The sequence below is a fragment of the Bubalus kerabau genome, chromosome 1 (assembly GCF_029407905.1).
Source record: "Bubalus kerabau isolate K-KA32 ecotype Philippines breed swamp buffalo chromosome 1, PCC_UOA_SB_1v2, whole genome shotgun sequence".
Taxonomy (NCBI): Eukaryota; Metazoa; Chordata; class Mammalia; order Artiodactyla; family Bovidae; genus Bubalus; species Bubalus kerabau.
In genome coordinates, this window is record NC_073624.1 from 19412720 (window position 1) to 19425827 (window position 13108).

Genomic DNA, 13108 nt, shown 5'->3' on the forward strand with positions numbered 1-13108 from the left:
CCTGGCTTGGCAATTGGAAACAACATTCACAGGCATGAGATGGTGTGAAAGTTTTTCTTTCCAACAGTGGAATAAGAGGGGATAAGAAGAGAGAATTTGACTGTCATTGTCAAACTGCATTTTCATGAGCAAGTTTCTGAAGAGATATCCAGAAGGATTGAAGAATCAGTTTGGAATGGCTGAATCCCGAGAATATATATTGGTTAGGAACGTTAATTCCTATCTGGGGCATGGAAACTACAGTGCCCAAAGAAACTGCACAGTGGTAGTCATTCAAACGTGGGTGCAGAGCTGAAGTGAGAGTGAAAAAGGTCCATGGGGTTCAAGAGCTTACAGGCCTAAGAGCCAGAGAAGTTTAGAAGTTTAGAGGACCATCCTGAGATTTCTGGGGCTAAACTTCTGGCCAGTATTCTCTCAGAGCCAATATTCAAGTCACTGAGGACAGGGAATATCACACGGGCTGGATCTGAGTGCAGGTATTATAATCTAATTGTGAAAGAAGTTGTCCACAGGCAAGTTTAGAAATGACAAAAGCTCAGAGAGTCATAGGAGAGGGAGGGAATGCTCCTAGCCATCTTTCTTAAAAACCTAGGATTTATCAAGACACCTGGGAGAAAGTGAGGTCTCAGTGGGATTATGCAAGAGAATTGAGTTAGTTGATTACTTCATACTAGATATGAGATTCTCAGCAAATGTGAAAGAGTAATGATAATTTAATGTATTCTAACCTTATCTATATGCTAACTGCATATGCCTTTCCTATTTGGATTTCTGAGATAAGAAGCCAGCAAGGTATAAAAAAGGAGAATGAGAGGAAGAGAGCAGACAGCAAACAACCCATGTGTGCTTTCAGTTCAGTTCAGTTCAGTTCACTTCAGTCGCTCAGTCGTGTCCAACTCTTTGTGACCCCATGAATCACAGCACGCCAGGCCTCACTGTCCATCACCAACTCCCTGAGTTCACCCAAACTCGTGTGCATCGAGTCAGTGATGCCATACAGCCATCTCATCCTCTGTCATCCCCTTCTCCTCCTGCCCTCAATCCCTCCCAGCATCAGGGTCTTTTCCAATGAGTCAACTCTTCGAATGAGGTGGCCAACGTATTGGAGTTTCAGCCTCAGCATCAGTCTTTCCGATGAACACCCAGGACTGGTGTGTCCAAGGGACTCACAAAAGTCTTCTCCAGCACCACAGTTCAAAAGCATCAATTTTTCAGCGCTCAGCTTTCTTCACAGTCCAACTCTTACATCCATACATGACCACTGGAAAAACCACAGCCTTGACTAGGTGGAACTTTGTTGACAAAGTAATATCTCTGCTTTTTAATATGCTATCTAGGTTGGTTACTAGGTTGCTGTCTAGGAAGGTTACTTTCCCTCCAAGGAGTAAGTGTCTTTTAATATATACTTTAGAGATTTCTAAACTGCAAAAGCCTCAATAGGAATGAAACATAGAAAGATTTGGGGGTGAAAAAGACTCGTTCAACGAGATTTTAACACTTTTTATCCCCTGTGCTCCTCCCATTTGCCACCTAACCCTGCTACCCTTTCCCATTTCTCCCAAAGCAGAAAAGAAAAAAAAAAAAAAGCTTAAGAGCTACAAATAAATGGAAAGGAGATTCCAAAAGGAGATAACTCCTGTAGGGAATGAGGTGGAATGAGTGGCAGGTTAAACAGGGAGTGGATGACATATGAGAGACAGACCAAAGAAAAGACTGATGATAATGATTTCATCCTTCAGAGCCCATATTTTGGACAGAGAAAAGGTAATCCAATAGGGGAAAACCTGCACATCATAAAGAACAACTTTTTAAATAATTTTCCTGGTTTCTGAGTGTGCTCATAATTATTTATGTACATGGTGGAATTTGTTCTGATGAAAGACTCTGATTGCATAAGTTTGTGAACTTTGAAGCCTCAAAAAGAATGATGTAACAGAATAAAAATCTACTATAGAGAGCAGGTGGAAAAAGCAATGGCAACCCACTCCAGTGTTCTTGCCTGGAGAATCCCAGGGACGGCAGAGCCTGGTGGGGTCACACAGAGTCAGAGATGACTGAAGCAACTTAGCAGCAGCAGCAGAAGCATAGAGAGCAGGAGATTAAAGAACTGCAGAAATTAAAGAACTGAAGGATTAGCTTGACCACTCATACAAGATAGCATATTCAAAAGCAGAGACATAACTTTGCCAACAAAGGTCCATCTAGTCAAGGCTATGGTTTTTCCAGTAGTCGTGTATGGATGTGTATTAAGAAAGCTGAGCGCCGAAGAATTGATGCTTTTGAACTGTGGTGTTGGAGAAGACACTTGAGAGTCCCTTGGACTGCAAGGAGAACCAACCAGTCCATTCTAAAGGAGATCAGCTCTGGGTGTTCTTTGGAAGGAATGATGCTAAAACTGAAACTCCAGTACTTTGGCCACCTCATGTGAAGAGTTGACTCATTGGAAAAGACTCTGGTGCTGGGAGGGATTGGCAGGAGAAGAAGGGGACGACAGAGGATGAGATGGCTGCATGGTATCACCAACTCGATGGACGTGAGTTTGAGTGAATTCCGGGAGTTGGTGATGCACAGAGAGGCCTGGCGTGCTGCAATTCATGGGGTCGCAAAGAGTCGGACATGACTGAGCGACTGAACTGAACTGAACTGATGTGAATGAGTAAAGATATTAAATATAATTAAGATATATCCTTGTCTGGTCTCTTGCTGCGTAGACATCTTGTGTCCTTAGGCACTCATAGCATCTTCCACACCACAGCTGGACTTTCAGTGCTGTTCAGAGAACCTCACAGTTGCCTTCATCAGCTCCCATTGCCATTCCCCTTCCTCCCAGCTACTATAAAACCTGTTCCACCTTCTTCAAAAATTACATTTGTCCTCTTGCTCCAAATAAGCCCCCAAACACAAGTCTCTTATATCATTGAAATCATCAAATATAAACTACATAATCTCTTATCATAAAACACAGAAATTCATGTTTTATTACCTCCACCTTTGACTTGCCAGTGCATGGCTAAGTGTTCCTCCAAAGTTTGCATTTATACAGATATCTTAAAGGAAAAATTGGGGAAAGAGACTTTTCTAGTAACAATGAAAGAATATAAGACTCAGAACATTTCATTCACAGTTCTCTAGTTCTACCATCAAAGAACTATGAACATTTACATCTAAATTTACAAAGGAAACTTGAAATCTGCCACAAATCCATAAGAATCTCTGATTTGTTAAATAATATCCCTTTAGGGATCATCTCTATATATGTAAATGATATCCTTCTATAGTAAGAGTAACCTCCACTCCTACTAGCTTAGTGCAAAATAATGTCTCATATTGTTTGTACAGAAACAACTCCACCCAGGAAAGTGCATCCTCATTTGTGTCCCTGCCTCTCATAGCCTCCCTGTGCAAAGAGAATGTGTATGTGGCAGTTAGCAAATGTTTCACTCTTACAAAAAGTGAATTATGAAAAAAATTATGAGAATTTATTTTAATTGGGAGAATGAATAAAGCTATTTTACCGTCAGGTAAGTCCACTGGAGATGAAAAGAATAGCAGAGACTTATAAGAGGAAAGTATATGAAGCTCATCAATCATAGCCACAGTGCACTCAGGGAGGATGGGTAAGCGTCTCAGTCCTCTCTAGCCCACCTATCTCCCATTGCCCTGCTGATCAGACACCAGCTTTCTTGGAACTTTCCATTTTCTCAGCCTGTGGACAAAGAACTGACCATACCTGAGCAGATGACTCCTGCATCTTCTTGATGATCGCAGTTGTGTTGCTGCCATCCCCAGGTAGGGCACCTCCACACCTGGGACTCCTCTCCTCTGCAGTTCACTTCATCCAGCCAGATGGGCCCTGATCCCGTCCCGAAAGAGGAAGAGACAGTGGCGTCCAGGGCTTCTCCACAGCCTAGCTGCCTGCACACCACGCGGGCATCGTCCAGGTCCCAGCTGTCATCACAGATGGTGCCCCAGGAGCCCTGGTCAAGAATCTCCACTCTTCCGGAGCAGCGACCACCTCCGTCCACCAGGCGGATCTGTCTACTGTCTGAGCAGAGAGAAATGGGATACCAGGGGTTGGGAAGGGTTTTCTGTCCTGTGGGACCCCCACTTGAGCAGTAGGGGGCGCTCTCCTCTGAGGCTGCAGACCCTGCTGGTTCAGACAGGGAGTCGTTGCAATGGGGCAGCAGCTGGGTCTGGTTTTTTATACCAGTGGCAAGAGAATAATAAGGTTGAAAAATAGGAAGAAAATAAAACAGGAAGTATTAAGTTGAAAACACTCTAGTGAGTAGTCTGAGACAGAAGGTGGTACAAGGTCCTATCAGAGTTAACATTCTGATCTGTAGAGTTCTGCACAGCATCAGAGAAAGATTTACAGGAAATGTGAGTCTCTCTAACTGGAGCAGTTAAATGATTTCAGAGTCTCAGGAATGAGCTGGCAGCTGGATGGATTCCTTTCAAAGCACACATATTTTGATGCCGTTGACCTAAGAGTTAAAGGGGTTGATTAAAGGGAGTAGAGTCAGGAACTGGCCTTATCAGATGCCTCAGATAGCAATCATGAATCCTCTACCATTAGAATCCTTCTCCTTGGTACAGTCATTCAGAACTGAAAAACAAATGGATTCTGTGATATCTTGGTATACCCCAGAATATTTCATTTGTGGTTCTAAGCTTCAGACTTCAGATCTGGATACTTACTTTCAAAGAATGTGATCTCTTTGAGTAGACTGAACAACTTTGCCTGAGAGATGATGTCAAGGAACATTGACACTGCCCAGATTCCACTGGAAAACATAGAATGTTGCTTCTTTTTTTTTTCTTTTTAAACTTTACAATATTGTATTGGTTTTGCCAAATATCGAAATGAATCCACCACAGGTATACATGTGTTCCCCATCCTGAACCCTCCTCCCTCCTCCCTCCCCATACCGTCCCTCTGGGTCGTCCCAGTGCACCAGCCCCAAGCATCCAGTATCGTGCATCGAACCTGGACTGGCGACTCATTTCATATATGATAGTATACATGTTTCAATGCCATTCTCCCAAATCTTCCCACCCTCTCCCTCTCCCACAGAGTCCATAAGAAGAATGTTGCTTCTTCTTCCAAAAAAATATAATCCGTCCTTGGACTTTGTGTCAAGAATCTCTGTTATTCAAATTTTGGAGTTATGTGATCTTTAGGGGGAAATAGTGTGTATGTTTGCTTAGTCATTTCAGTCATGTTCAACTCTTTAAGACCCTATAAACTGTAGCCCACCAGGCTCCTCTGCCCATGGGATTCTCCAGGCAAGAATACTGGAGTGGTTGTCATGCCCTCCTCCAGGGGATCTGCCTGACCCAGCGATCTAATCAGTGTCTCCTGCATTGCAGATGGATTCTTTACAGCTGAGCCACCAGAAAAATCTTCTAGTTCTATAACTGAGCAGAAATAAGTCACATTCCTGCAAGCCCTTGAACAAATAACATTAACAAGCTCACTGTACTCTCCTCTCCTTTTATACATAAAAGTGATGTAAAGAAAGGTTAAAGGATGTCTATCAATGTTGCACTTTAAGTAAATGAGGAAGTAGAGAATTAAACCTAAAATTTTCCACTTCCATGGAGAATGGAGGAATTCACAGCAGGCCAATGTGTTTTGCTGGGTCTTGCTGGACACAGCTTAAAAAGCTGAAAAATGTTTTTTAAGAAACAGTAAATGTTACTTTCCCAACAAAGGTCTGTCTAGTCAAGGCTATGGTTTTTCCAGTGGTCATGTATGGATGTGAGAGTTGGACTGTGAAGAAAGCTGAGTGCCGAAGAATTGATGCTTTTGATCTGTGGTGTTGGAGAAGACTCTTGAGAGTCCCTTGGACTGCAAGGAGATCCAACCAGTCCATTCTAAAGGAGATCAGCCCTGGGTGTTGTTTGGAAGGAATGATGCTAAAGCTGAAACTTCAGTACTTTGGCCACCTCATACGAAGAGAAGACTCATTGGAAAAGACTCTGATGCTGGGAGACATTCAGGCAGGAGGAAAAGGGAATGGCAGAGGATGAAATGGCTGCATGGCATCACTGACTCGATGGACGTGAGTTTGAGTGAACTCCGGGAGATGGTGATGGACAGGGAGGCCTGGCATGCTGCAATTCATGGGGTCGAAAAGAGTTGGACATGACTGAGGGATGAACTGAAGTGAAATGTATTCAACATTTGTTGACACAACATGGACTAAATATGCTAAAATTCTAAAGAGTGGAGGTTATTTCAATATTAGCCAAGGATCTACAGCTTCTTTTTCTCTGGGAATTTGCTGATTCATTGCATAATTTAATGATTCAGAATCCGGGCTCGGGCAAGCAGAGGACTACTGTTGTGACAGGAAGCAGCATAATCTGGGGGCTACCTGGTGCTGGAGACAAAACTCGAGTCTTGAGAGCCTCTCTCACACAGCACGTTTTCTCCTCAAATATCTGCCCAGTATATAAGCTGTGAAGGACAGGAGGCTAAAGAACTACATAAAAAGACTTGGAAAGCAGAGTCTTTCTCATTCTCTTGGGTGCTGAGCGACCAAAGAATCCAGGCTCTGAACTGAAATCTCTGAAAGCCCCTGTCATAGGGACAGAAAAATCAGAGGTGGACTGGGTGCTACCAAAACTGCAACCCACACTTATTACAGCTCAGTTTTAGGTTATATTTAGATGTTTGAGTGATATACACCCCTTCCCCCTATCTGCCTAGCAAATCAAAGGGTAAATCCTTTCAGGTATTAGAAAATGTATCAGGAGTATCTTACTTTTTCATATATAATTTATAGCATTCAATAAAACATGACATGACATTTGACAAGTTAGGATAACATGACAAATGACCAAAGTGAAAAAAAGAGATAAGAGAATGCAGAGACACACATGATAGAAATGAATAAGGATTTTAACTACGATCAGTGTATTTAGGGGAAAAGAGAGAAGGGGAGAATATACAGGTAAAAAAATGAAAAAATTAACAAAAATCATAAACAAATAAAAATAGCAATGGAACCATCGCCAACCTAAAATAAAATGTCCAGGATTAAAAAGTGAATGAATAAGTCAAACAAATTCTAGATAGAACTTAGAATATAGTGATTTAGAGGAGTCCTAAAGATGAGAGATGAGAAGGAAAATAAAGAGTAGGAGAGGGAGAAGAGATACACAGACTGAGAGACAGAACTGCAGAAGTCATAGTTGAACATATAATAATAGAGAATTTATTTTAATATAAACAAGAGCATGAAAACCCCCACTCCTAGTAAAGCTGTTGAAAATCAAAATGAAAAAGGAAAACCTGAAATCATAGCAGATTTATTTAATACGAAAGGAAGAAAAAAAAGAGAGAGAGAAAGGAACATAAAGCATGTGGATCAATTAAAAGCAAATGGCAGATACCAATACATCAATATCAGTAATTGCATTTACAGTGAATGGATTAAGATAAAACAAAACTGATGCAAATGTTACTTGCAAAACGATCACCTTATATTATGAAAACAAAGAAAGGTTGAAAGTAAAATGCTGGAAAAAAATGTACTAACTATAAGAAAACTGGAGTAACTTTATTGATGTCCCAGAAAGGAGACTTTAAGAAAAGATACACTAACTGACAGTAGTGCTGAGAGGGCATCAGAGGGCAGACAGACTGAAACCACAATCACAGAAACTAGCCAACCTGATCACATGGACCACAGCCTTGTCTAACTCAGTGAAACTAAGCCATGCTGTATAGGGCCAACCAAGATGGACAGGTCATGGTGGAGAGTTCTGACAAAATGTGGTCCACTGGAGAAGGGAATGGCAAACCACTGCAGTATTCTTGCCTTGAGAACCCCATGAACAGTATGAAAAAGCAAAAACATAGGACACTGAAAGATGAATTCCCCAGGTCAGTAGGTGCCGAATTTGTTACTGGATATCAGTGGAGAAATAACTCCAGAAAGAATGAAGGTAGGGAGCCAAGGCAAAAACAACACCCATTTGTGGATGTGACTGGTGATAGAAGCAACGTCCAATGGTGTAAAGAGCAATATTGCTTAGGAACCTGGAATGTTAGGTCCATGAATGAAGGGAAATTGGAAATGGTCAAACAGGAGATGGCAACAGTGAACGTCGACATTCTAGGAATCGGTGAACTAAAATGGACTGGAATAGGTGAATGTAACTCATATGACCATTATATCTACTACTGTGGGGAGGAATCACTTAGAAGAAATGGAGTAACCATCATAGTCAACAAAAGAGTCTGAGATGCAGTACTTGGGTGCAATCTCAAAAACAACAGAATGATCTCTCTGTTCGTTTCCAAGGCAAACCATTCAATATCACGGTAATCCAAGTCCATGCCCCAACCAGTAATGCTAAAGAAGCTGAAGTTGAATGGTTCTATGAAGACCTACATGACTTTTTAGAACTAACACCCAAAAAAAGATGTCCTTTTCATTATAGGGGACTGGAATGCAAAAGTAGGAAGTCAAGAAACACCTGGAGTAACAGGCAAATTTGATCTTGGAGTACAGAATGAAGCAGGGCAAAGGCTAAGAGAGTTTTGCCAAGAGAACACACTGATCATAGCAAACACCCTCTTCCAACAACACAAGAGAAGACTCTACACATGGACTTCACCAGATGGCTGACACCGAAATCAGATTGATTATATTTTTGCAGCCAAAGATGGAGAAGCCCTATACAGGCAGCAAAAACAAGAACAGTAGCTGGCTGTGGCTCAGATCATGAACTCCTTATTTCCAAATTCAGTCTTAAGTTGAAGAAAGTGGGGAAAACCACTAGACCATTCAGGCATGACCTAAATCAAATCCCTTATGACTATACAGTGGAAGTGAGAAATAGATTTAAGGGACTAGATCTGATAGAGTGCCTGATGAACTATGGACAGAGGTTCGTGACACTGTACAGGAGACAGGAATCAAGACCATCCCCAAGAAAAAGAAATACAAAAAAGGAAAATGGCTGTCTGAGGAGGCCTTACAAATAGCTGTGAAAAGAAGAGAAGCAAAAAGCAAAGGAGATAAGGAAAGATATACCCATGTGAATGCAGGATGTCAAAGAATAGCAAGGAGAGATAAGAAAGCCTTCCTCAGAGATCAGTGCAAAGAAACAGAGGAAAACAACAAAATGGGAAAGACTAGAGATCGCTTCAAGAAAATTAGAGATAAAGGGAACATTTCATGAAAAGATGAGGTCAATAAAAGAAATGGTATGGACCTAACAGAAGTAGAAGATATTAAGAAGCGGTGGGAAGAATAAACAGAAGAACTGTACAAAAAAAGATCTTCATGACCAGATAATCACGATGGTGTGATCACTGACCTAGAGCCGGACATCCTGGAATGTGAAGTAGAGTGGGCCTTAGGGAGCATCACTACGAACAAAGCTAGTGGAGGTGATGGAATTCCAGTTGAGTTATTTCAAATCCTGAAAGATGATGCTGTGAAGGTGCTGCACTCAATATGCCAGCAAATTTGGAAAACTCAGCAGTGGCCACAGGACTGGAAAAGGTCAGTTTTCATTCCAATCCCAAAGAAAGGCAATGCAAAAGAATGCTCAAATTACCACACAATTGCACTCATCTCACACGCTAGTATAGCAATGCTCAAAATTCTCCAAGCCAGGCTTCAGCAATACATGAACCATGAAATTCCAGAGGTATAAGCTGGTTTTAGAAAAGGCAAAGGAACAAGAGATCACATTGCCAACATCTGCTGGATCGTTGAAAAAGCAAGAGAGTTCCAGGAAAACATCTATTTCTGCTTCATTGACTATGCCAAAGCCTTTGACTGTGTGGATCACAATAAACTGTGGAAAATTCTTCAAGAGATGGGAATACCAGACCACCGAACCTGCCTCTTGAGAAACCTGTATGCAGGTCATAAAGCAACATTTAGAACTGGACATGGAACAACAGACTGGGTCCAAATAGGAAAAGGACTACATCACGGCTGTATATTGTTATCCTGCTTATTTAACTTATATACAGAGTACCTCATGAGAAATGCTGGGCTAGATGAAGCACAAGCTGGAGTCAAGATTGCTGGGAGACATATCAATCACCTCAGATATGCAGATGACATAACCCGTATCTCAGAAAGTGAAGAAGAACTAAAGAGCCTCTTGATGAAAGTGAAAGAGGGGAGTGAAAAGTTGGCTTAAAGCTCAACATTCAGAAAACTAAGATCATGGCATCCGGTCTCATCACTTCATGGCAAATAGATATGGAAACAGTGGAAACAGTGGCTGACTTTATTTTGGGGGCTCCAAAATCACGGCAGATGGTGACTGCAGCCATGAAATTAAAAGACACTTGCTCCTTGGAAGGAAAGTTATAATCAACCTAGACAGCATATTAAAAAGCAGAGACATTACTTTGCCAACAAAGGTCCATCTAGTCAAAGCTATGGTTTTTCTAGTAGTCATGTGTGGATGTGAGAGTTGGACTGTAAAGAAAGTTGAGCAACAGAGAATTGATTCTTTTGAACTGTGGTGTTGGAGAAGACTCTTGAGAGTCCCTTGGACTGCAAGGAGAGCCAACCAGTCCATCCTAAAGGAGATCAGTCCTGAGTGTTCACTGGAAGGACTGATGCTGAAGCTGAAACTCCAATATTTTGGCCACCTGATGTGAAGAGCTGAATCATTTCAAAAGACCCCGATGCTGAGAAAGATAGGGGGCAGAAGGAGAAGGGGATGACAGAGGATGAGATTGCTGGATGGCATCACTGACTCAATGGACATGAGTTTGGGTAAACTTTGGGAGTTGGTGGTGGACAGGGCAGCCTGGCATGCTACAGTCCATCGGGTCGCAAAGAGTTGGACACAACTGAGCAATTGAACTGAACTGAACTGAACACTAATTGAATTAAAGAGGGAATTTTCAAGATTATAATGAGATGCACCCTTAATAAAGATACAGACATCAAAATTCAAGAAAGGTAACAGAACATATTTTGAAATATACTTGACAGAATGAAAAGAAGAAATATGCAAAATCACAATCAAAATGGGGGATTTTTACTGTATCTTTTTCAATAGCATACAAACCAGACATACAAAAAACAAAGAATACAGTAGATGTACAACAAAGTAATCAGCACATTTAACTAAGTAACACATAGAGCAATGCACCCAACAATGCAAGAGTTCACATTATTGTAAATGCACTAGGAACATTTATCAAAAATGACCACATAATAGGACAAAATATTTCACTCTTTGAATACATACAGAGTATTTACTCTGACCACATGGAATAAAATTAAGAATTAAAAAGAAAATATTGTTAGCCATCCCTATTTTGGGAAATTCAGCAACACCCTTCCAAAAAACACCTGAGTCTGGGAATAAATTTAAAATTTACCAAATATTGTGAAATAATGATAATAAAAATACAATAATAATGATAATAAACACAAAATAATGATATTATCATAAATTCTTCTAATGAAACTCAAGTAGGGCCTAAGGGACATTTATACCCTAGATTTAGAGAAGAGGAAAGACCGAAAGTGAAAAAAAATGTAAGCTTCAATTAAGAAACTAGGAGATAAGAAAAAAATATAGAATGTTGGGGTTAATTAAAAAAGGAATAATAATGAATGGAAAAGAAGTTAAGTATAAGATGGAAAACATAGGAAAAAACCCTTTAAACATGGCTCATTGAAAATTGATGAACACTGATCAATACCAATGAAGAGCAGAGAGTAAATGAAGTTAACAATACCAAGAATGAAAAGGGACATCACTACAAATCATACAGATTTTTTGGTCATAGTTTTTGTGTTGTTGTTTGTTTTTGGCTGTGCTGTGGCTTGGGGGATCTTAGTTCACAGGTCAGGGATTGAACCTGGACCCATGACAGTGAAAGTCCAGAGATTTAACCCCTGGATTGCATAGCTTTATTAATAAAATTTATACATTTCATGTGGATAAGTACACAAAAAGTGTCAATTTCTCCACAGCCTTGCAAACAGGTAGGTATCTTTAAAAAAAAAAAACAACAACAGTCATTCTGACATGTGTGAGATGATATCTCTTTCTGGTTTTGATTTACATTTCCCTGATGATTGACAATGTCAACCATTTTTCATACACCCACTGGCCATTTGTATGTCTTCTTTAGAGAACTGTCTATTCAAGCCCTTGGCTAATTTTTCAAATGAGTTATTAGGTTTTGGATTTTTTTTTCTTGAGTTGCAGGAATTCCTTATTTGTTTGGAAATTAATACCTTATATAATTTGTGCTAGCTTGCTTTTTCACTCTGTTGATGTTTCCTTTGGCTTGAAGAAGATTTTTAGTTTGATATATTCCCACTTGTCTATTTTTGCTTTGTTGCCTGTACTTTTGACATCATATCCATGAAATCATGAAGCAATGTGTTTTTATTTTGTGATGAAGCTATCACATATCTAAAATGTAATTTTTATCTGGCGATGATATTATACAATCACACATAGTAAAATAAATTCAGATAAATAAATGAATTCAAAATTAGGTTTTGAATATTCTTTAGTGGAACTGTAAAATTATTTGCAGAAAATAAAACTTGATTCAATATTATTTTGAGATTAAGAATGGCATATGAAGCATTTCATTAAAGGCAGAAGTCAAAAAGTAAACCATTATAGATTTGATAACATACCCCCCCATTCACATATTAACCTTAAACATATATGCAAAAAATGGGGGAAATATTTACAAAAATATTTAAGAAAAAGTAAGTGATGTTTCTTTATAAGACTATAAAGAAAGCTGAGCACTGAAAAATTGATGCTTTTGAACTGTGGTGTTGGAGAAGACTCTTGAGAGTCCCTTGGACTGCAAGGAGATCCAACCAGTCCATCTTAAAGGAGATCAGTCCTGAGTGCTCATTGGAAGGACTGATGCTGAAGCTGACACAACTGAGTGACTGAACTGAAGTGATGTTGGTTTATAAAGGATTCCTATAAATAAATAAAAAATTTTAAAACAGTCTAGAGGAAAAAAAATATTGTCATGAAAGATATCATAAAATTGTAATATAGGAAAGAAGATAATATTTTTGTATACAGTGTTTGTGAAAGTCGCTCACTCATGTCCAACTCTTTACGA

The 13108-nt window shown here is 40.0% G+C and overlaps 1 protein-coding gene across 1 annotated transcript in view; it reads right to left on the reverse strand.

Annotated features, from left to right (window-relative positions):
* Positions 1-13108, reverse strand: part of LOC129621733 (antigen WC1.1-like) — a 62521-nt gene that overhangs the window by 24075 nt on the left and 25338 nt on the right. Inside the window, exon 8 of the mRNA XM_055538835.1 lies at positions 3731-4045. Within this exon, the coding sequence (XP_055394810.1) occupies positions 3731-4045 (315 nt within the window). The remainder of the gene's footprint in view (positions 1-3730; positions 4046-13108) is intronic.